The sequence below is a fragment of the Nannobrachium achirus genome (assembly GCF_963921795.1).
Source record: "Nannobrachium achirus genome assembly, chromosome: 8".
NCBI classification, from domain to species: Eukaryota; Metazoa; Chordata; class Actinopteri; order Myctophiformes; family Myctophidae; genus Nannobrachium; species Nannobrachium achirus.
Window position 1 is genome coordinate 46,463,506 of NC_137817.1, and position 23,262 is coordinate 46,486,767.

Sequence of the window (23,262 nt, forward strand, 5' to 3'; positions counted from 1 at the left end):
CGAAGTGTAGTAGCGGCTGTCAGCAGCACTGGTGGTGTGGTATGGGACCTCCATCCGCGTTGCCGGGTTGTGTGCAGATCTTACAGCAGGAGGAGGAACAGGCATGGTGTAAGGGACGTCCTTCCTCTGGCTGGGTACTGAGTGCACCACAGGAGCCCAGTGCACTTTATCCACAAAGTCATAATAACCCAGACCTTGATAATGGCGCCCAGGGGAAGCGATGCTGCTCCTCGACTTCATCATGTAGTTGTAGAGTTTACCGTTAACATCAACGCGAGCAGAATGAGCAGTGCTGTAGGCCAACTGGGGCTCCGGCTTTGCAACAGGGCTGCTGTAGGCCATCTTGGGCTCAGGCGTTGATTCGGACTTTAGCACAGAGGGCACTACACGGTCTCCATCCTTGGTGGTGCCTTCGTCAGAGGAGGGGACAACATCCTTTTGCTGGATAGAACGCACTGTGGGAGGAATGGGCGGCGAGCACACTCTACTACGCGAGGCGCCGTTGGCGTCGACTCTGTCTATGGTGCCGTAACCTTCATCGTCTGTAGAGTGGTGGACGTCCGCTGTTGTTGTCTGGTGGGTGGAGGAGGACTGCTTAGGAAGCGCATCCTTGGTCGTTGAAGAGGCTTCAACGGTGGACAGTTTGGGTGGAGGCGTGCGTCGTTGACGTGAGCCTCCGCTGCTGTTGGCCGGCTCTAGGCAGGGCTGAACCGGCTTGGAGGACTCGGAGGAGGAGGACCTCACCACGATGACGACGGGCTCCGCTGAACAGCCTGCGCTGGTAGAATGCTGCTGCGGAGGTGGGTTTCCAAGGCTTGGAGAAGGAGGCAGAACAGTGTCCTTCTCCTTGACGGGGAAAGGGACCTGCACAAACGGTTGCATCTCTGAGGCTCCCCCGGTGCTCTGGGTGAGCTGTGGATCAGGACGGGTCCGACGGGGTTTGGGTTGTTTTCCAGAACATTGACCCATGGTGGCAGTCAACAAAGGCTGGATGTTGTGGATTGTTGTAGGAGTTTGTGGTGGTCGTTAGAGGTTTGTTGATGATCGCAGGCAGAAGAAACTCTACTCTGGAAGGTGGATTCTGTAATACCTGGTGAAGAATATCAGAATGAACCTTCCATGGGCCCGTTGGGTTCTTTTATTTGGACCGGGCGCAACGTCACACGACGTTTAAGCCAATGGGCAGCGCCGTGACGTGCGTGTTGGGCCAATCAGAATCGGGGAAGCCCATGGGCATGCAGCGAGCGGCGCGCGTGAGTTTATCAACAAACCCTGGACACGACTGTTAAATGTCGCGCTGCTGGTAACCATGGCAACCATGGTGATCAACAACCAACTTATATGTTTGCCAGACCCATGAAATGGGTAGGCCTACATAAGCAAATGTCTGTCCGGGTTTTCTATATAAAGGGTATATATGATGATGACATGATGATGACATGCCTACAAAAGGCATGATGTCATAAATGATGATGACAGACAGGGGGTCTGGCACAACCAGGTTGACCTGGTCTAGTTACAGTCTATGGATGCAACTGACCTGAGTTTCTTTTTGCCAGACCCATGAAATGGGTAGGCCTACATAAGCAAATGTCGGTCTGTCTGTCTGTCTGTCCTGGTTTTCTATATAAAGGGTATATATGATGATGACATGATGATGACATGCCTACAAAAGGCATGATGTCATAAATGATGATGACAGACAGGGGGTCTGGCACAACCAGGTTGACCTGGTCTAGTTTTTAAAGCTACGGGGGTCTTGTAAGACAAATACTCAGGTATTTTACTTAATTAAGTAAAGGTATAAAACATTTCACAATTAAAAGTTAAAATTTAAAATTCGGGAATTCAACATTTACTTGAATAAAAGTACAAAAGTAATGGTATCAAAATGCTCTTAAAATACCAAAAGTAGAAAGTACTCATTACAAGTTTTCAAATGTAGGCCTATGCAAGGCATTGTGAGCTTGTAGATCTGCTATTTTCGGCTTGTAGTTCGCTGACCCCGGAAGAGGACCGATGTAGCGGTTGAGTTGACCCGGTAGTGAATGTCCTGCGTGTGTTGTTTACAGAAAACCATTGAGTCGGATGAGCAGAGCGTTGCTGCACACTGTGACTTAATATTAGTGATTATACTCCTTCTGCTTCTGTGGTTTGTACTGTATATCACTTATAGCTTATATATTTATTGTTTTAAGTGTGTATTGTTGTCGTCATGGCGACGGGAGGCGGCGCGGCTCCACCGCATGTGGGAGACGTAGAGGAGGATGCTTCACAGCTACTGTTTCCAAAAGGTAAACATTACATTACATTCATGGATTATTTTATAAATGTCAGCCTTTTATACGAGTTGATTAGAGTCACCAGTTTGATGATTAGATACTCGTACTTAGCCGGTGGTGTAAAGTAACTAAGACTAAGTACATTTACGTAAGTATACTGTAAGAGCAATATTGAGGTATTTGTACTTTACTTGAGTATTTCCAATACTCCACTAAATATCAGATTCAAAATTGTACTTTTACTCCACTAGATGTATTTGGAAACTATTTGCCAAAGTATTTCTATATTGCAGTAATGATAGCCTACTTTTACTCAAGTAAAATATGTGAGTACTTTTTCCACCACTGGTAAAACATGTGGCTGCATGCATAGAACAACAACTTGCTGTTTTGAAAGCATAGAACGATCAAGGGTCTTGTGTTGTGTATTAGCTTGCCTGGCACCTGGGCGATGGCGGTACTTAGCCTCTTTGAGATTTCTTGTATAGGTTCTTAGCCAGTAAACATAACGGTCATTGACATGTGAGAGGTGAACTCCAGTAGCAAATACACAATGAACACAATTGGAATGGCTAGACCAGGTCAATCACCAAATAATCCGGGGACATTCTGAGTCCCCCTGACTCCCCCATCTACCATAATTATGTGATTGATTGTATACTTTATTAGTTCACATAGGAAAAGCACAGGACAGTGCAGTTCAGATACAAGGTCTACTAATAGGATTTTAAACCCAAGAAAGCACATTTACATTGAGGTCCTTTGTACTAAATTCATAGAGGCATTAAATGACAAATATAGTCTACACAGAACTATATGTCAGCAAGAACATAGTTTCAGAATGGTAATACCTTTTAAACATCATAATGCTACATATGGTGCTATCAAATATTCAATCAATACAATCACAGATTGTAACTTAAATTAACATTAAGTTACATTGCTGTTTCCTAAAAGCAGTGATATGCAATATTTTGATCCAGTCATAATTGAAAGGAGGTGTAATATTGTTTTGTTGAAATGAATGTAATTGCTATAAAGTGTACTCAACAAGTAACATTTTAAATACTTATTGGTAGTTAATACTAATTTGGTAGGTGGCTGCCCCTTTTTCCAGTTAAGGGCGAGTTTTTTTCGTTGCCACTTTAGTAAATGCTGCTTGCTCAGGGCAGGACCATGTCGGGTCCCTTCTCTATATGTATAGTATCTTTAGACAACTTGATCTGGTACTTAATGTCATTTAATAATCTACGTAATTCTTTAATTGTGCTGCTGCAGAGTTTGAGAGTTCCGAGACGCTGCTGAACTCGGAGGTACACATGCTGCTGGAACACCGAAAGCAGCAGAACGAGAGTGCAGAGGATGAGCAGGAGCTGTCCGAGGTGTTCATGAAGACACTGAACTACACGGGACGCTTCAGCCGCTTCAAGAACAGAGAGACCATCGCTAGTGTCCGCAGGTCAGACACACACACACACACACACACACACACACACACACACACACACACACACACACCAGTGAAAAAGTACTCACATTCTTTTAAGAGAGTTTTGGGGACTTTTTCTGCCTTTATTGATTGCGACCGTAAGGTCGCAGTTTAGTTGCGACCGTCAGGGAGCAGTTTACTATGAAAACCTCCACCGGCCGTCCGTCCGTCGGTCGGTCACACGTCACACGTCACACCTTTGCCCTGCTCATATCTCCGCATCAGTATATAGGGCTTGTTTGTTTATTGTATGACATCACGCCACATCATCAGCTGTGGACTCTGTGATGTCATCGTATCGCATCAGTATATAGGGCTTGTTTGTTTATTGTATGACATCACGCCACATCATCAGCTGTGGACTCTGTGATGTCATCGTATCTCCATATATGGCCATCTCCGTATATGGAGATATAAGTCGTCCATGCCCAAGTATGGGCTGGTGAGGTCAGACTTTGTGTGATGCGTAGGTTATCTCCATATATGGAGATTCAACATTCCAGGTGTAACTATGGCTACCCGTATGACGTGAGAGGTGGAGGTTGTGATATTTGTGGAGATAACCAACGGTCGCTTATCTCCCGATTAGGGAGTCTTACTGGTATCAAAACCTCCACCGGCCGTCCGTCCCTGAGTCACACGTGTGACGTGACACGTGTGACGTCACACTTTTGCCCTGCTCATATCTCCGCATCACTCTGACATCACAGAGTCCACAGCTGTGATGTCATATATCTTCAGTATGACATCACACCACATGTGTACACAAACCTTTGTGTACGTTGCTGTGGCAACAGTCTGTTGTTGCTGGTCTGTTAGTGTACGTTAGCTACCACCTTAGCAACCATGGTTTTACCCTAGCAACCAACTGTTTAACCTAGCAACCAACTGTTTACCATAGCAACCATGTTTTTTTACCCTGTTAGGGATCTCCATATATGGATCTCCATATTAGTGATCTCCATATATGGGCATACAAGGGATTCTGTTAGGGATCTCCATATATGGGCATAAAAGGGATTCTGTTAGGGATCTCCATATATGGGCATAAAAGGGATTCTGTTAGGGATCTCCATATATGGGCATAAAAGGGATTCTGTTAGGGATCTCCATATATGGGCATAAAAGGATTCTGTTAGGGATCTCCATATATGGGCATAAAAGGGATTCTGTTAGGGATCTCCATATATGGGCATAAAAGGGATTCTGTTAGCTGTTAGTGATCTCCATATATGGGCATAAAAGGGATGCTGTTAGGGATCTCCATATATGGGCATGAAAGGGATTCTGTTAGGGATCTCCATATATGGTCATAAAAGGGATGGTATCCCAGATGATGCCCTGTTAGGAGATCCACACTAACAGAATCCATATATGGTCCTACCGACAGCTGCTATAAGCCAACCCTGGCGATAAGGTCTGAGTCGAAGAAATGCTTCTTTCCTGGCAAGAATTGCCCCTTTATACTGTAGGGCTCGTTTGTGTATTGTATGACATCACGCCACATCATCGGCTGAGGACTATGTGATGTCATCATATCTCCATATATGGAGACATAAGTTGCTCATGCCCAAATATGGGCTGGTGAGGTCAGATTTAGTGTGATGCGTAGGTTATCTCCATATATGGAGATTCAACTTCAATGAGTAACCATGGCAAACTGTCAACTGCCCGTATGTCTTGATAATTGGTAAAACAAACTTTTGGCCTATTTGTGGAGATAAGCGACCAACGGTCGCTTATCTCCCGATTAGGGAGTCTTACTGGTAGGTATACAGTAGGTTGACAGGAAATGGGGAGAGAGATGGGGGGATGACACACAGCGGGATCAGGGCTCCAAACTATGTCATGGAGTATAAGAAAAAGTATTTGTAAATTGGAACTACTCAAGTAAAGTACAAATACCTCCAAATTGTACTTAAGTACAGTACCTACTAGTACTTAGTTAGTTTACACCACTGACACACACATACACACAATCTTAATCGAAGCCAAATAATAATCATTATATTGATTTGAAGCGTTATCGCCCAACCATACTCTTTGCAAGTGTTCATAACTTGTAGTCCCAGGTCTCCAAATGGTGGTAGGGCTTAGCTTTTTGAGGTAATTTTCCTTCGGACAATTACATTTCTAACCTTACACGTCAGGAAGTGGTCTTATCTTCCCAGAGAATAACACAGTGTTTTGCAGGGACGTTGCATTTTCAATATTGAGCTGGGTGCTCGTTTTTGACCCCGCCCCTTTTTAAGTAGGTATTTGTACTTTACTTGAGTATTTCCAATGTCCAATACTTTTACTTCTACTCCACTACATCTCGGATCCAAATATTGTACTTTTACTCCACTACATTTATTTGAAAACTTTAGTTACTAGTTACTTTTCGGATATAAGTTATAATATTTTAAAACACACATTAACCACTTTAGCCATTATACCTATAGGTTGTTTGAAAATAGCCGATCTACAAGCTCCAAACGCATCATATCACAACGCCTTGTGAGCTTGTAGATCTGCTATTTTCCAAAAAATTGTACTTTTACTTTTGGTACTTTAAGTACATTTTTATGCCAATACTTTCGTACTTTTACTCAAGTTCATTTTGAATTGAAGTACATCTACATTGCAGTATTGATACTTTTACTTAATAAGTAAAGAATGTGAGTCCACTGGTCTTTGCCATCTCCAGGCAAACGTCACAATGCAGTGTCAGCCTGGCTTCATCAAAGTCGTCTCCATAGAATTGCACCATGCGTTTGCGGGCGCTGTTTCCGACAACACAATCCTCCACATGTGTGATGACCATTTCCACACGTGAGAAAAACTTTAGCATGATTCTCAAAGCAAAAAAACGTGCTAAAAGTGTCTAGCTGCATACGCAGGCCACGGGCTGAGTGCAATGTAGTTGGAAGCAATGGACTGCAGCGATGCCGTTTTAGTGGTCCAGCGTGTGGGGCACAGGGGTCGCAGAGACGCGTCTTGGTAGGCTACAGTATAACAGAGCTACATCATACAGCCAGGATGTGGGCGGTCTTTGACGCTGTGTTAGCCCTATACAAAGCCAACGTGTGATATCGGCCGAGTGCCAGGAATGCAGTTTGGCCAGTTTGGGAAAACTTGTGAATGAGTGCTAGGAATTGTCAGCGAAAAATCAATGGGCTCTCATAACTGTACGCTCAAGCTCCCAGGCGCCCCCTATGATTCCGCCTCTGGTGTTTTGCAATACAAACGAAAATAAATAAATAAAAATTGACTTAAAATTGCGTGGTTGGATTACTGCTAGTCGTGGGGACTGCAGATGCGACCGCAAATCTCTCATTTATGTATGAAATGAATAATTCCTACCGAATTAGTCTTTGTAATTTACTCACCAAAGACAACGTTTATCCTCATTTGGATATACTGGGTTCCTGTGTGACAGTTAATGTGTTGGAATACACTTTTGAACAAGTTCCAGTGAGTGGAAACAAGATGTCACATAATCATTAATACAGTAGTTAGGATAACTGACCATATCTATTCTCACCTATTAATTTGACTGTCGCTAGCCCAAAATAGACAGTCTACAAGGCAAGCTTAGGAGACCAACACATTGGCATTTTGACAGTAACTAATGTGTGACTGAAGTATAAATCAGGGTCTGATGGCATTGTACTTTCACGTGGGCTGTGGTGCGATACGTTGTACCATGTTATTGTTCTGTTTGTTATTTTTAACCTGTCTGGTGGTAGTGGGACAAACATTCCTACATTCCTTTCCCCTTGCCTTAATGAATGCACTCTACTTAGCATTGACATGTGGATTGGACCGAATGCTATGGGTGATACAAAGACTGAATGCACAGTCTGATGGTTACTATTACCATATCTTCAGGTGGACGGGCCATTCACACCTGTGATTAATGACCGTGAGTAGGACCCATTAGAAGAATATAAATAACAAAAGTACAGCCTACCCCTCTTTGTCATATCTACATTTACAGCACAAAGCTGCTAAAAGTGTCACATCAACGTGGGGAAAAAGGGAAACAAAGTCACTTTGTCCCAACAGACAGTACAATTTGGACTTGTTCATGAATTACTTGTCCAAGACAAGCGGACATTGGACAACCCTTAATATCAAGCCCTGGGTGGCACACCTGTTTTCCTGTTCAGGAGAAACATTCACAGTAACAAAGGTGTAATATACTGTACTTATGTGTCTCTTGTTCAAATCTGTTGATCAAATGAAGCCATGGTAAAAAATTGAACTGGATCGTTCTAGCGGTTTCCTTCTGGAAACCTGGGACTACAAGTTATGCACAGATCTTATGCTGTGGTAAAATAGTACATGGAGCGTGACTAATGTACTGGTTTAATGTGTTAACATGTGCTGTTGTCTCTTCCAGTCTTCTACTGCAGAAGAAGCTTCATAAGTTTGAGCTGGCCAGTTTGGCCAACCTGTGTCCTGAGGCAGCCGAGGAGGGCAAGGCTCTCATCCCCAGGTGTGTGTGTGTGTGTGTGTGTGTGTGTGTGTGTGTGTGTGTGTGTGTGTGTGTGTGTGTGTGTGTGTGTGTGTGTGTGTGTGTGTGTGTGTGTGTGTGTGTGTGTGTGTGTGTGTGTGTGTGTGTGTGTGTGTGTGTGTGTGTGTGTGTGTGTGTGTGTGTGTGTGTCTGTGTCTCTGTGTGTGTGAGAGATAATAATGACGACAGAAAACAGGTTAAATAAAACAAATAAAGAATTGCTTGCGAATCAGCTACTTTTGATGCTTTTGTGCGACACTGTAGTAGGATCAAGTAGGGCATTCATTTAAGAAAAAACACAAAAAGTTAGAATATAGACATAAGAGGTTTATATACGCAAGTGTGTACATTCTTGTTTCTCCATTCATCGTTCTTTTAGCAACATATCGTCGCTGCCTGATGCAAAACCCATACTGTATGTCCAAAAGGAAATGTAAAAAATAATCTATGTTCCTATTTTTCATTTGGTTAAATATTTATGAAACCCACAGACACACTCAACCACTTTCAATTTACCCTCCAAAACAATTCTAAAATTAAACTGTGAACCGTTGTGAGCTTGATCAACAATTTCTGTTCCTTTGTGTGATACTGTAAAAAAAAAAACGAAGTAGATATTTCTGCTCAACAGCAACACTATCACACAAAAGCATCAAAAGCAGATCGACAAGCTCAAAACGTGGCACGAAGCGGCACATTTTGAACTTGTAGATCAACTACTTTTACTGTTTTGGACCAACAGAGACTAAATAAAAATAGGTGAGGTGTTCACATTGTTATCAAAGTGAAGCAGTGAGTAATCTAGTGTTCCTCGTGTGCTCCTCAGTCTAGAGGGACGCTTCGAGGACGAGGAACTCCAGCAGATCCTGGACGACATCCAGACCAAGAGAAGTTTCCAGTATTGATGACCTTCCACCCCTGAGCTCATCCTCCTGAACCCCTGCTGTTTTCATTCCAACCCAAAACTCTACCACCGGTTACAATAACTACTTCCTCACTGGTTGTAAGGAAAACGTTAACACACCTGGAGAACCTAAACGTGTATGTTGTGCGTGCAATGTGAAAACCACTTTTGGAATGAATGACTGGAACGGAATTATTCATGACAAATATACAACTTTCAGCTTTCCTTTTTTTAGTGTTTTGCCAATAAACAAGACATTTTTGTAGTTGTTGACTTGTTACAGTTTTTATTCACACAGATGTCTTGGGTTCATATGAACAGTAAAAAGCCTGATTTATACTTTGTGGCATGGACTGAAAACAGACGATCTTTTTGGTTTAATCATTCAATCCCTATTTTGGGCATACAATGTCATACAATTTCATGGGTTGTTTTGAACCTGTAGACGATTCTTTTGTACTTGTGCATTATACTGTCATGACAAAGTATGAAATGTGGCATTAAAAGTTTGAGTGATATTTTGTGTTAAAAAACAAGTGTTAAATAGCTCTATTCATGTCAGTATCATCATACAATGTAGTATAAAACAGGCTTCAGTCAGTGTTTCCAGACTGAGACACATCTTAAGAAATCTGATTTGAATCACATTTGAAGCCACATAGGAGATTGTTTTTTGTCTGATTCTGAATCAGAATCCCTTTGTCATTGTATGCCAGTGGTTCTCAACATGTGGGTCAGGGTCCCCACATGATTTTTGGGGGGGTCCCCAGATGACAGTGAAGTGACAGTACAGACTTTTAAGACCTTTTTTTAAGACCATTAATGCATCAATAGTAATCAAACTGGAAATGGCAGATCTACAAGGTTGTAGGCGTTGCAACCTTGTAGATCTCAAAGTGTAATGCCTCAACTCCTACAACTCCCAAGTGCTCCCCAGTTCAAATTATTTTGGGGGGTCGCAGCCTGAGATTTTGAGTACCACTGTTGTACGCAACCATTCAACAAAATGATAGTGCCACTCTATTTGGGGTGACCTGACGGTCGCTTATCTCCCGTTTAGGGAGTCTTACTGGTATCATGTAAACATAAAAACACTTGACACAACACAGTTAAAACTAGTAAAGAGACCATGGTTTTCTAATGGAAGAGGTTGGTCAGTGGTCACACAGTGCCACCTAGTGTCTCAAGATCCACATGGTCGTCAATGGTGTAAGCATTAAATGGATATTTTCTGTTTATCAAAGAGCTGGAGAGACAGGGAGGCCCCTGCTATCAGAATATTATAGTGCTTTAACTTTGTAACAAAAATATACGCGGGAACGCATTTATTACGCATTATTAGTTTAACATTATTTTATGCTTTAACTTTTCAAAAATAGCAGATATACAAGCTCTGCCACGCTGCAAGCTTGTAGATCTGCTATTTATTTTAAATCGTGAAACTGTGTGCAAGTCTTTTGAATATTTTTGACCCGATTCTATAATAGTCTACTAGCCAGAATGTGAACCCGGACATATTGAGTACAGTAAGGTTTTATGTTAGAAATGTTGAGTATGGGTCCCCAGCATGTAGAAACTGCCGGATGCTAACTTGTATATGTTGAGCAATTTTCATAATCAGCCGCTAAAGTTGGTGTCCCATTAACTTTACATTACAGGAAAAATAAGCAAAAAAATAATCTGCTTTAAGTAGCATATGAGGGGTCTAACTAGGGGTATTTCATGATTCTGAATCCATTGCAAGCATCCGTTTTGCATGAAAAACATTCCTTGGGCTAAAACGGACCCCAGAAACATGTGAAAAGTGATGATTCGGCACTTTTAATCACTAAACCAAGGCCGATATTTCGCCAAGGAATGATTTTCGTGCAAAACGGATGCTTGCAATGGATTCAGAATCATGAAATACCCCTAGTTAGACCCCTCATATGCTACTTAAAGCAGATTATTTTTTTGCTTATTTTTCCTGTAATGTAAAGTTAATAGGACACCAACTTTAGTGGCTGATTATGAAAATTGCTCAACATATACAAGTTAGCATCCGGTGGTTTTTATATGCTGGGGACCCATACTCAACATTTCTAACATAAAACCTTACTGTACTCAATATGTCCGGGTTCACAATGGGGCTCAATGGGCTGGCAAGCGGACTATAATGTCTCCTAAATCCCAACAGGTTTCTGAAAAACCTACTTTCTATGTCAGGGGTGCTCAAACTTTTTCATGTCAAGGACACGCAAAATGATATGTATTTGGCCACGGACACCCATCTCAAAATGTTTAGTAACCGGGACCCCCAGAAGTCAAAAATGTATTTACAAATGTTCGCTTTAAAAATACATATATTCAAAGATTTGAGAAAAAAATAAATAATAATAAATAAATAAATCACAACTTTTCAAAAATAGCAGATCTACAAGCTTGAAGCGCTTGTTCAGACAGACAGTATGCGTTGATGTCAGATGATATGTTCAGACTGTATGTGTTGATGTCAGATGTTCAGACAGTATGCCTCGGCGTCTGGGTCACGGTGTTGGACCTCTGGTAGGACTCCGGACGGAGTCTTCACCATCTTGACGGTGCTGCTGCCAAACAGTTTGATCTCGTAGTCTATCAGCTGTCTCCAGAAGCCGGCGTTGGGACGCACAAACGGACGCTTGTCCATCATCACGTTGCACGCCTGACAGAGCCTCATGTTCTCATACCTGCCAGTCCAGGAGAAATGGGAGGAAGGTTAACGTACTGTAGTAGTTATACTATTCTTTCAGCTATAGTGACGACACACATTATGTATAAATCATCCCCATCTTGTAGGCGCTAACAGATTCATAGAAACAAGTGAAACAGGTGCTTTTTCTTGCATGTTTCTTGCAATTCTCTTGAACGCTGCCTTCAGGTATGGCATGGAAAGGGGGCATTTGCATTTCTTTCATCCTAGTGAAAACTGCATTCATGCTCTGGAGAGGGCACTTTTTACAGATGGATGAGAGGGCAGGGGATCGAGCCCCCTTTGATGTCTATGCATGCACGTGCCTGACCACTAGTACTATTATAGTGGCAGTAGCAGTGTACTAGTATATAGTCATAGATCTGGTGTTACAGTAGCAGTAATAGCAGTATTGCATTACTTCATCAGGTAGGCCATGACCAGGGCAGGCGATCGACTGCGTCCCTGCGTACAGTGAACCAACGTGTTTCCTGATTGGTTGCCGTGGATCTTGTCAGCCACGGTGTCAAGGTACGGAGACAGTGGTTGGTGGGGTCGATCCTCAATGGGCACGTGCAGGATCTCCACGCTTCCTGGGTGTGGGTAGGACACCTAAATAAATAAATACACCCAATGGAGACAGCACAGAAAGTTATTTTACAGTTTATTAATTCAGCTTCATATCTAGGTATTAAAATACACTTTCTGGGATAACTGGAAAAACTGTGTTTCATTAAACACTCCAGTGCCACAGACCTATGTTCTCCTTGATAGTCAATGCATATTATTTATCCTGTTTTATTTTCCAAAAAAGTTTGAAATAGCAGTGAATTCCAAAGAGGACATTTAAGTGATAAACAGCTGTATTTCTGTGGACTCAGCCAACACTCACTAAAAACGTGTCACTGGCCAAACTTACATCTTTAACTATTTTCAACCTTTGCAGAAGGTTCGATGTCACAATACGCTAAATATATTGTCCAAAGATTTTCCATAAAATTCTCACCTAATGTTGCGCCCCAAGAATAAGGAAGCTAGGGCCCTATATTGTATATATATAATACCCCTTATGCTTAACATTTGGGCTCGGGGCATTTTTTTACTATTTAGAAAAACATTTTTAAATAGTTCAAATAGCAGCTACATTGACACATTGTGTGAGACTTTATAATAATAATATCTCAGATTTAGTACCCAAAGACCATTACATGGGGGCTTCTAGATCAGATATTAGAACTATTTTTAAAGGGCTCCATCATGTGTTTAATACTCTACCTGTAGGTCGCTGGCGTTGACGATGAGAGTGATGTTCCTGTTGGAGATCAACATGCGGTTGAGGGCCGCGTCCAGGCCGCTCACATACAGACCGGAAGTGATCTGTGATGCAGCCATGTTGGCTCCATCTGTAAGACACACACATACAGGAAAACTAATTTATTCCTTGCAAATATTATTATTATTATTACTATTGATAAGGGTTTTATTAATAATGGTTTCAAGGAAATATACAACTGTAAAATGTATAAAACTCAGGATTATGACCCTGTGATGTCCCCCTTTTGATTGATTGAATACTTAATTAGAATACTTAATTTTACAGTTCACTGATACAAGGTCAACTAAAAGGATAAAGAACACAAAAAGATTTTAGACTTTATTGGGGTCCCTTTTTTTCTCAGATGGAGGCATTTAAAAATATTGAATAGGTAGAATGGTCCCACATCAAATAGGAAGAAATAGCAATAAGACTGAACATCATTTACCATGAGTAAGGCCAGAAATGTGTCATTCTATTCATTGAATATGGCTGAACAACGCCATCTACTGGCCTTAAGTCACTTTTAAAAGGATCTATTTTAAGAACATTTTCTACTCGTACTACCCATGTCAGCTATGTTCAACAATAACGCACAATTGCAAATTAATTCGAGTTCCAAAATGTCCCCAATTGGTTTGTTTTGTACATGTAGATCAGACGGTCAGAGGTTAATGTGACGTGTTTGTCATCTGACAGTGACTCACCCACATGTTATTTTAGCATGATTCATTTTCTGTTTCCATCTCATCTCCACAACACAACTAATACACAGCACAGTGACAGCTTCACTGTAGAACACACACAGACCAGCGGGAGTAAAGCAGCAACAGCAGGTAAAAACTATTCTCTCACACAGGATTAATATATCAAATAAATACAGTGGACAGTAGGCTAACAACAACGCATCGTTATGGTATGATTTGTAGATCTGTTCTAGTCGGCAGGCGACACCGTTGTACGATGAGTGACGATGATTGAAGTTGAACCAAAACAAACGAAGGTTTGTTGGAAAGACATTTTTACCACCTCGCCGTGTCGTGTCCGTCGACCAGAATATAATTAGTTCATAATGTATTAATTATGTTCAAACGTATTCATAGATTTAAAACGCAGTGCAGTCTCACCTGTTTCTAATCCTCCATAGTAATAAATAAATAATACATTCTGGATCCAAACACGGAAGACGCAGCGTCCCGGGCGTTAGACTAAAAGTGGTGACCTGTCGAATTATGTCCGTGTCATTGTATTAATAGGTTAAAACGTAGATTAGAGTTAATTATTTGGCATTGTTGTTGTTGCTGTTGTTATTAATTGTATGTGTGTATTTATGGAACCATTTATGCCAAAGACTAATACAGCAGCCTGGTCCGGTCACAGAATTCGATAGGTCACCAGATAAGGTAGAACCATTGGAATAACTGTCGTCGTGCCATAAGTGCGCCCCTGCTGTACCGGAGGTCTGCTCAGCTGTGCTCACATGTTAGAACTTGTTCTGTCCCCATGTCTATTCTGGTCAGTCAGCCCCATAGATATATCTATGGTCAGCCCCCTGTCACCAGAACCAGCCCCAACACCCCGTTCCCCATCAGAAATATAAGCCTTCACCATGTGCACTAGTCAACTAGCCCTGAATACAGGACGGTCATATGGGCTAACTAGTCAACAAGCTGTCCTCCACGGTACCGTCCTCACCTGTTTGAATGTGTCTTCTAAATCAGTGGTTGGTTCTCAAACTTTTTGAAAATCATTTTGTGCCAGGGATTGGGACCCCCATAAAAGAAGAACAATTCATTATATATTTTTTCTCTCTCCAAAAATAGCAGTGTACAAGCTCGCAACGCAGCACAAAAGTGATACGCTGTGAGCTTTTAGAATATTATTAAATAGTCGAAGTATAGTGGTTAAACACATTTTAATGCTGAAATTCTTTTTCAAAGTGTACGTCTATGTTAATAATCAATCAGTCCATTGTGTTACATACATCTTGGAGTTTAAAGAAAAACATATTGTTTTACATTATGTCTTAATTAATTATATCATAGTGTTTTCCAATTATTTTGGGGGCCCACTGGCAATACTCCCGTGGCCCACAGGTTGGGAATCACAGTCTTACACAATATGAATCTTTTTTTTAATTTTGCACAGTCTTAGTGGTCCTATTCACGATATTCCTGGCCCCGCCCCCGGCTTCCTGTTCATATCCTGAAAGAAAATAAAAAACATCATTTGGTTTCCTGTGTCCTTGCATTAAAGTGTCAGTAGAGGCGCTCTGGGCTCTTGGCTCTGAATGAACCGGTGTTGCCATGTCTGCTTATAATAAGCAATTGGTGTCGTTGTTTATTGGGCTTACTTTCTAATATTTTTTAAACCAGTGGTTCCCAAATCTTTTCATATCAAGGACCCCAGATTAACAGATTTGTCCACAGTCGCAGACCCCCATCTGAAAATATGTGGTGCCAGGGACCGCCACACAGATTTGTGTTGTTAAAATGTTTCAAAAATATTCAAATTATTTTCGTTTTTTCTTTCCTCTATATTTTTTAAATAGCAAAGTAGTAAAACTGAACCTAGTTAATTCTATTGGGCTTATTATTCATAGACCTGGCCGCTTGTCTCTGGCAATATCTGGCAACAGACAATTCCCTGTCACTTCCTTGGGATCTCTTGTTCTTCGACTTGGGAGGAAGTGAAAAGATGTTTAAAAATGCTCCAGCGCCCTCTGTAAAAGGAAAATGGCAGCCTCCATAGAATGGCCAGGAATATCGTGAATAGTCACTCAGAGGGACACACAGTAACTAGCCTTGGGATCCAGGCATTTCATTCAAGAAAGAAAAACCTGGGTAAAGCCCCCCAGTAACTGTGGTTCAGCCAATCAGGCGAGTCTGTGTGTATACAAACACATTCCCCCTCCCCCTCCCCCTCCACTCTATGACAGGCATCAAACAGGTTGTTGTCTTTGATGCTTTCATTGATATGAGAGATCCCTAACAAACTCTTGACACTTTTATGGCCCAATCAATTACCTCAGTTCACAACCCCTTTGAAGTTCAAAGAGAGCAATTAAGAGCTCTGGCCGAAACAAATGCTATTGGTCGCTGAGATTCAGCGGCTCGTATCCCCGCCCTTCTGGGTCATAGAACGTCCACGCTCGGCCAGCCTACACAGTAACCTGACATTCTGCATTCCATGGCCAGGTTTTCCAACATGCCGGTAGCAGTAGAGAACAATGGACCCGACAGGAAGTCAGCCCACCATCCTGCCCACAGTGGAGTCCCTGTGACAGGAAGTGGAGCCAAGCAGAACCTGGTACCTCCTAACATCCGGTACCACCCAAGCATCACCTCACAGACAGGAGCCAAGCAGAACCTGGTGGCTGCTAACATCAGGTACCACCCTAGCATCACCCTACTGACGGAAGGCGCTGCCGCCCCGAACCGGCCACGGACTGGGACAAAAAACACTCACAGAGGACGTCAAGGAAAGAACAGCTCTGATAAGAAAAACATCGCAACATCCATCGTTACACTGACTCAAAATCAGGGCAGTCACAGCTCTGACAGGAAGAAGACCACATCGTCCGATGTTACACTGACTCCAGATAAGAGTCACAGCTCTGATAGGAAGAAGACCACATCATCCGATGTTACACTGACTCCAGATAAGAGTCACAGCTCTGACAGGTAGGCCTGTAACAATAGTCTAGGTAACAATAGGCTATATGCACTGCAGCCATTTTGGAGAGAAGTCTCTTCTCACTTCCTTCAGGTATTATCAAATAATACTAATGAAGGCTCTGGTCCATTCTGGTCAAACAGAGTCAGGTTGTTGATAATGTGCATGTTGGCTCACTGGAAACACTCTGCTACACCAGTGGGTCTCAAAGTGTGGTCATGGTTCCTTGGGGGTTCCAAATGACCCCTTAAAAGTTTTGTAAGAGAGTGCACAAATGGAACCAATGGACCCCCATGTACAAATGGAACCAATTTGGTTCCATTTGTACATGGGGGTCCTTGACATAAAAGGTTTGAGAACCACTGTGATTTATTAGTATAATTGGTAATACCTTTTGAAGGAAGTGAGAAGAGACCAAATTCTTTTATTATTACATAATCACAATCATTTTTGCTTAATTGTTAGAATTGTTTCCATTTATCTGTATAAAAACAGCTGGATGAAATGAACATTTTGAAATCATTATTTCCGACTCATTGTCATTGCAAATTAGTCTAGCCCCGCTAAAAAAATAGACATCTTGATTAAACATGTTCCAATGTTCGATGCCAAAAAGCACAATTAGATCATTAATCACATTTACCGCATTTGTCTGACAATTAACGATCAACCTAAATGTCATGATGGTGACTGACAGCCCTGCCAGCAGGAGGAGGTGTAACGACAGAGATGGTGCTCCTCCTCCCGGCCCAGAGGAGGTGCCAGTGGGTGTGGGGGTGAAGGTGGAGCGTGGGCTGGTTAAGCGGGTGGAGGTGCTGACCCGGGGCCAGACGGAGAACCCCGCCTGGTTCTCCTGGAGGAAGAACCGCATCACGGCGTCCGTCGCCCACCGCATCGCCCACTGTCGCTTCATCCAAGACCCCGCCCGTCACAACCCCCCCGCCTCCTACCTCGACTCTATCACAGGTACAGTACGCAAACCTCCTACCTAGGCCTGTCACAATAATTACATAATCGTCTAATCGCAATTATTTTGCATAATCAACATAATCGTTTCCATGTTGAAAAATGTTCATATATTTTCAAACATTCTCAAAAATAGTGGAAATAGCAGATCTACGAGCTCACAACGCGTCACAGCTTGTAGATCGGCTATTTCCACTATGAATGTTCTTTTTAACGTTTTTAGTATATTTTGACACTTGCTTTGGCAATGTAAACGTATGTTTTCTTATGCCAATAAAGCTCCTTTGAATTGAATCGCTAGGAGGTGAGGTGGCGTCTGAAGATTCAGATTAGTGCGGATAATTGGGAGTGAGTCTGCAGTTCTGACTGCAATGGGGAGTTTGGAAGCCAGGAGGGAGTTGAGTCTATGAGCTATATTTCATCCATGCCTTACCCCTTATCCCTAAACTTCTTTGCCTTTTTTAATACTGTTTTGAAAAACATTTCTAAATTGTTCAACTATAGCCTGATTTCAGACTCTGCGCTGGAGCTTGAGTCTGACGTTGTCCCATTGACAAGAGATTTCAAAGGGGAGGGGATTTAAAATGTGAAATTCCCAATCACAAGAGATCTGGTGGGAGGGGTTGTGTTTGACTTGTGTGTACACAAAACATCCCCCCACTCCCCCTCCCCTCTATGACAGGCATCAAACAGGTTGTTGTCTTTGATGCTTTAATTGATTAAAGTGATCACTAACGAGCTATCTCCACTGTTTCTGTTGTTGATTTTCAAAAGTTAGACCCACCCCCTCCTCCGAGGCTCCGACTCTCATTGGCCTGGGCTTGCCTCAGACCAGAGCAGGTAGAGGTTCATTATGCAACACCAGACCAAAAGAAGCAGTCCACTCAGAGAGTGGGCGGGTCTATTGGCTGGAGCCAGGCAAGTTTAAGTAAGCAATTTACCCCGAGTGAGAGGACATTATGCTCTCATAATGTCCGCAGTGAGGGTGTTATCGGACGAGGCGCAGCCGAGTCCGATAACACCATCACTCAGGACATTATGAGAGCATAATGTCCGACCCCGAGTGGTAAATAGCTTTTCTACCACTTTTTCCCGTATACATGAAAGAAAACACATAGTTGTAACTTGCAAGGATCTTAAGTTACAATCATTATTGCCTATAAAACTTCCGCGAGACAGCAGATAGTTCCACAAACAACATCTTCTACTCACCAACAGATGGCGCCAACTCCATACTAATCCATGCGTCTAGCTTACAGCTAAGCTAACGTCAGTTAGAAGTACCGTTCCGGCCGTAAATAGAGGCTGTTCGCTTCCAGAAAGGCATAGGTTCAGAGAAAAGGGGCTTTAAAGTTGGCGGATTGCATTGGATCCAAATAAATCGGCGACTATAGCATGCACGTTAGTAAACATAGGACCGTTGCCACCGTCATTTGTTGGTTGGGGGAAAGGACCTCCTGAAGTCCCCGGATGTACACTGAGGCGCATTGATCTCGGACACACAACTTTGCGGCAGTTGTCCTCTCATAACCTCCGGAATTTAGCCAATCAGAATCCAGTATTTGAACACGTGACTCGAAAAAGTGGTAGAACTAGTCAATCTACATCGACATGTTGTGAGCTTGTTAATCGGCTATTTGAAGCATTTTAAAATGTTTTTCAAAAAGTAAAAGAAGTTTAGGGATAAACTAAGGCAAGGACGAAAATAGGGCCCTATAAGCGGGTATATGAAGCATTGTCCAGGGTGTAAGAAACTACTGTAAAACAAACGCTTAATGAACATACGTAATCTTCTGCAGTGTTGCTATATTTGGATGCTCAGACCATGTCTCCAATGTGTTAGTGAAGCTGACAGAGGAAGCAGTGTTCTGTGTCTGACTTCTTGTTTTCATGTCATGTTTCACTCTGTCAGGGGAGGGTCCAAATGTTCAGACCCGAGCCATGAGGTGGGGAGTGGAGAGAGAGAAAGTGGCTGTCCGCAAGTACCAGGTAATGTGTAAATCTCCACTGTGGCTATTATCAGGGTTGGAGTTGTGGGGTGATGGAGAGAGAATAATCTTGTAATAAGGCAAACAACTGAATTCGGGAGAGTTTATTAAAGATGGGGTGCCATGATTTCCCCCCCCCCCCCCCCCCCTAAAACATGATGATCAGGTATTATGATTATCGTAGGAAGAAAGCAAAAATACACAGGGAAGACCACACCCGGTGGTCTATTAGAGTAATGTTAACTCATAGACACATATACAAAACAGAAAAAGTACGAAATTACGGCACCACCTCTTTAAAAATAATAAGAAATATATGTTTATGTTTCCAGGGTCTAAAGAGCAGAGCTCTGGGTCGAGATGTGACTGTGCAGGAGTGCGGCTTATTCATCGACCCCCAGCGCTCCTGGTTGGCTGCCAGCCCCGACGGCATTGTGACGGACAGACAGAGCGGCCAATGGCTGCTGTGCCTGGAGGTGAAGTGTCCCTACAAGCACAGAGAGAGGACGGTGGAGGAGGCGTGCGAGCAGGACGCAGCCTTCTGTCTGACGCTGGAGCCCAGAGACGCACAGAGACCCATGAAGGTAGAGCTCTGACAACCCTGTTTTTTGACATTATTGAAACGAAGCGGATAAAAGCGGCAAACTTTTTTTTAGGCTTCTTTAGGACCTAACGATGGATTTTAGCCTTGGGTACCAAACTTTATTTTGAAGTTTACCCATAGAATTATCCATATCAAGTTGGGCTCCCATCGACTTTCTATAGGAGGAAAATACCCAGAAAAAAAATCTGCTTTAAGTAGGATGTGAGGATGTGAGGGGTCTAACTAGGCCGGGGTTTGTCATGATTCTGAATCCATAGCAAGCATTTGTTTTGCACAAAAAACTTTCCTTGGACTAGAAATGGCCCCCAAAAATACACAAAAAAATGTGAATTATGACTCATCACTAAACCATCGTTTAACCCACTAATAGCAGACTGCACTCACTGAAAAATGGATTTACTCAAGGCCACGTTTACACTATGCATGCCAAATCAGAGTTTTGGTCAGGGGTGGATTTTATTTTATTTATTTTTTTTGCTGCTGGATAGTTACAGTAGTTTTTTGGCCTGACGGCCACTAAGTGGCACCGGCCCACAGAGCATAGAGACATCACATGATTGGCCCACTGGCTTCTCTATCATCTGAATACTGGCCTAGTAGCCCAATCACAGGCTACTGAGGCCCAGGAGTCCCACCCAAACATTTAACAGCATATATATATATATAGATCCACAACGCATCGCTGCCTCACACGTTGTGGGCTTGGAGATCTTCTATGTTCGTTTCGCGCCGAACTTGTGGTAGGCCGGTTTGGGCCAAGATGGCAGGGCATTTGTGAAAACATGTTACCATTGAAAACCACTTAAAAAAGACAACCACATAGGCAGACACAAAGTTAGGTGGGACCATAGCCTAAAGGGGACTTTTTTTAAATAATCTTGAGATCTTTAGAAAAAGTAACATTTCTAGCACATCATCTTCTCTGAAGGGGGTCCCCCCTGGCACAAAATCTTTCCAAATGAGGGTCCACGGCCAAATACTTGAAACAGACTTGAAAATGTTGGAGAGCCACCGCCTCAAAACCCTAACGTTGTTGTGCCCTCGACAGGGTTCTGTTCTAGTGTTCTAGTAGTGATCTTTCCTGTTTTCGTTATGTTATGTAGCGTTCTGTAACATTGGGTTCCGTGTTGCCCATACAGCCGCCAGTCTACCACCTGAAGCAGGATCACAGCTACTACAGTCAGATCCAGGTGCAGCTGGCGGTGACGGGGTTAACCCAGGCTGACCTGGTGGTCTACACCCTCAGAGAGACCGCCATCGTCCCCGTCGCCTTTGACCCCGAGTGGTGGGCGGAGACCGTGTCCAAACTGGAGACCTTCTACACAGACGCACTGTTGCCCCACCTCCGGAACAAACAACTGGCAACAACTGTGGAGGAATGATCTATGCACTGTGCATTGTTCAAAGAGTATGGAAGTAAGCATCCATTAATGGTTTTCCTGAGCACTCCTCTGTAGAGGGCGCCGTCAGCCATGGCTCCGGTGCAACTCTAGTCTGTTGATACTCTGGACGAGGAGTTACAAAGATGTTCACCAGAAGTGGATAAAAAAATGTCAACCTAAAGTTTAAACTTTTCATTAGCTACTCACTCCTAATGTTAGCATGCAGCTTTGGGAAGCCATGTGTGTTTTGTATCGGTTTCCCTGGTTGTACGTAGGGTTGAAACCGCTGTCATGGCGGCACTCCACAGGGCGGCTCTCAGTCTATAATGGTGATAATAATAATAATGATAAAACTATTCATTTGTATAGCAACTAGAAGTAGTCTTGTGTAGCCAAAATCTCTGAATGCTGCATAGAGGCTGGAACTACACCTTCCGAGAGCCAAGAATGGAAGCTGTCATCTATTTGGCATTTCCATTCTAGAAAATATATAGTTTTTTTTTTATTCCCATTTCTGCCAAGCAGCAAGCTAATATGCGCTTAGACTAATTTGACTTGCAGTAGGACAAATCTACGCTATTGCAAATATGCGTAAAGGAAGACATCTGTTTTGGTCCAGGACGGTTTTCAGTGCTTCCTTTGCAAAGACTGTATGACATTGGCATTTGAACATTGCGAGAGGCAACAGTCTGGCTCCAGAGACTTACAGTACATGGAAGTAACTCATAGTTAAAGTAACATGGGAACAAATGTCACCCGGCCGATTCCCCACCATTGTAATCAGCCATCAGCTATTGGCTCTCAGGCACAGCGAGTTTTGATATGTATCTGTTTAGGGGAGGCATAGCTCAAGGGTAGAGAAACCGTTATTAGAGCACGAAGGGCTCCCAGTTCGAATCCGGGCTCCCCCTGAGTTTATGTCGAAGAGTCCTTGAGCAAGACTCTGAACCCCTAATTGCTCCCGATGAGTAGGTTGGTGCCTTGCATGGTTTCCTCCGCCACCGGTGTATGAATGTGTGTGTGAATGGGTGAATGTAATGCACAATCTATGTAAAGTGCCTTGGATAAAAGCGCTATATAAATGCACCATTTACCATTGTTTAGCCCACCTACTTAGTGAGCTGTCTTCCGGATTCCAAAGTGTATGGACGTGCAAGTGAGCCTTCCTTCCGTCTGTGTCAGAAACTGATAGCCAAGATTGTAGGCTATTACAGTATGTGTGAGTTCTTGAGAGCCTAACTGTGCTGTCGTTATTGCCGCCATGTTGATGAGTTCTGTGATTGCCATTCTGCCAAGTAAAATTCCTGAACTGTATATTCCTTGTCGTGGCATTCTTTCACCCACTCGCCTCCATCAATTCACAGAGTGTACGAATTACAAAAGTAAGTCCACGATAACATTGTCTGGACTTTAATTATTTATTTGTAGCGATGTAAAAATGTACAACCC

General features: G+C 42.8%; 3 protein-coding genes across 4 annotated transcripts; 2 read left to right on the forward strand and 1 right to left on the reverse strand.

Annotated features, from left to right (window-relative positions):
* The first annotated feature begins 2,079 nt into the window (after window positions 1–2,079).
* On the forward strand, window positions 2,080–9,523 carry LOC308289835 (DNA-directed RNA polymerase II subunit RPB4). Its single transcript, XM_080731603.1, has 4 exons — window positions 2,080–2,294; window positions 3,561–3,741; window positions 8,159–8,254; window positions 9,099–9,523. Exons 1-4 carry the CDS (start codon window positions 2,216–2,218, stop codon window positions 9,175–9,177), a joined length of 435 nt encoding a protein of 144 aa, XP_080587729.1. The 5' UTR covers window positions 2,080–2,215; the 3' UTR covers window positions 9,178–9,523.
* Window positions 9,524–11,178: 1,655 nt separating this feature from the next.
* Window positions 11,179–13,281, reverse strand: LOC308290327 (dual specificity protein phosphatase 14-like). The gene is made up of 3 exons (XM_080732124.1): window positions 13,159–13,281; window positions 12,305–12,495; window positions 11,179–11,881 (listed from the first exon to the last, which is right to left on the reverse strand). The coding sequence occupies exons 1-3, from the start codon at window positions 13,273–13,275 to the stop codon at window positions 11,668–11,670; spliced, it is 522 nt and encodes a 173-aa protein (XP_080588250.1). The 5' UTR covers window positions 13,276–13,281; the 3' UTR covers window positions 11,179–11,667.
* Window positions 13,282–13,944: 663 nt separating this feature from the next.
* LOC308289900 (uncharacterized protein) lies at window positions 13,945–22,902 on the forward strand. Of its 2 annotated transcripts, none has more exons than XM_080731669.1 (6): window positions 13,945–14,034; window positions 16,396–16,881; window positions 17,571–17,839; window positions 19,752–19,828; window positions 20,160–20,411; window positions 21,571–22,902. In XM_080731669.1, the coding sequence occupies exons 2-6, from the start codon at window positions 16,406–16,408 to the stop codon at window positions 21,811–21,813; spliced, it is 1,317 nt and encodes a 438-aa protein (XP_080587795.1). In that variant the 5' UTR covers window positions 13,945–14,034; window positions 16,396–16,405; the 3' UTR covers window positions 21,814–22,902. The 2 variants fall into 2 exon arrangements, with proteins under 2 accessions (XP_080587795.1, XP_080587796.1); XM_080731670.1 differs by having other exon boundaries at window positions 17,583–17,839.
* Window positions 22,903–23,262: the final 360 nt, after the last annotated feature.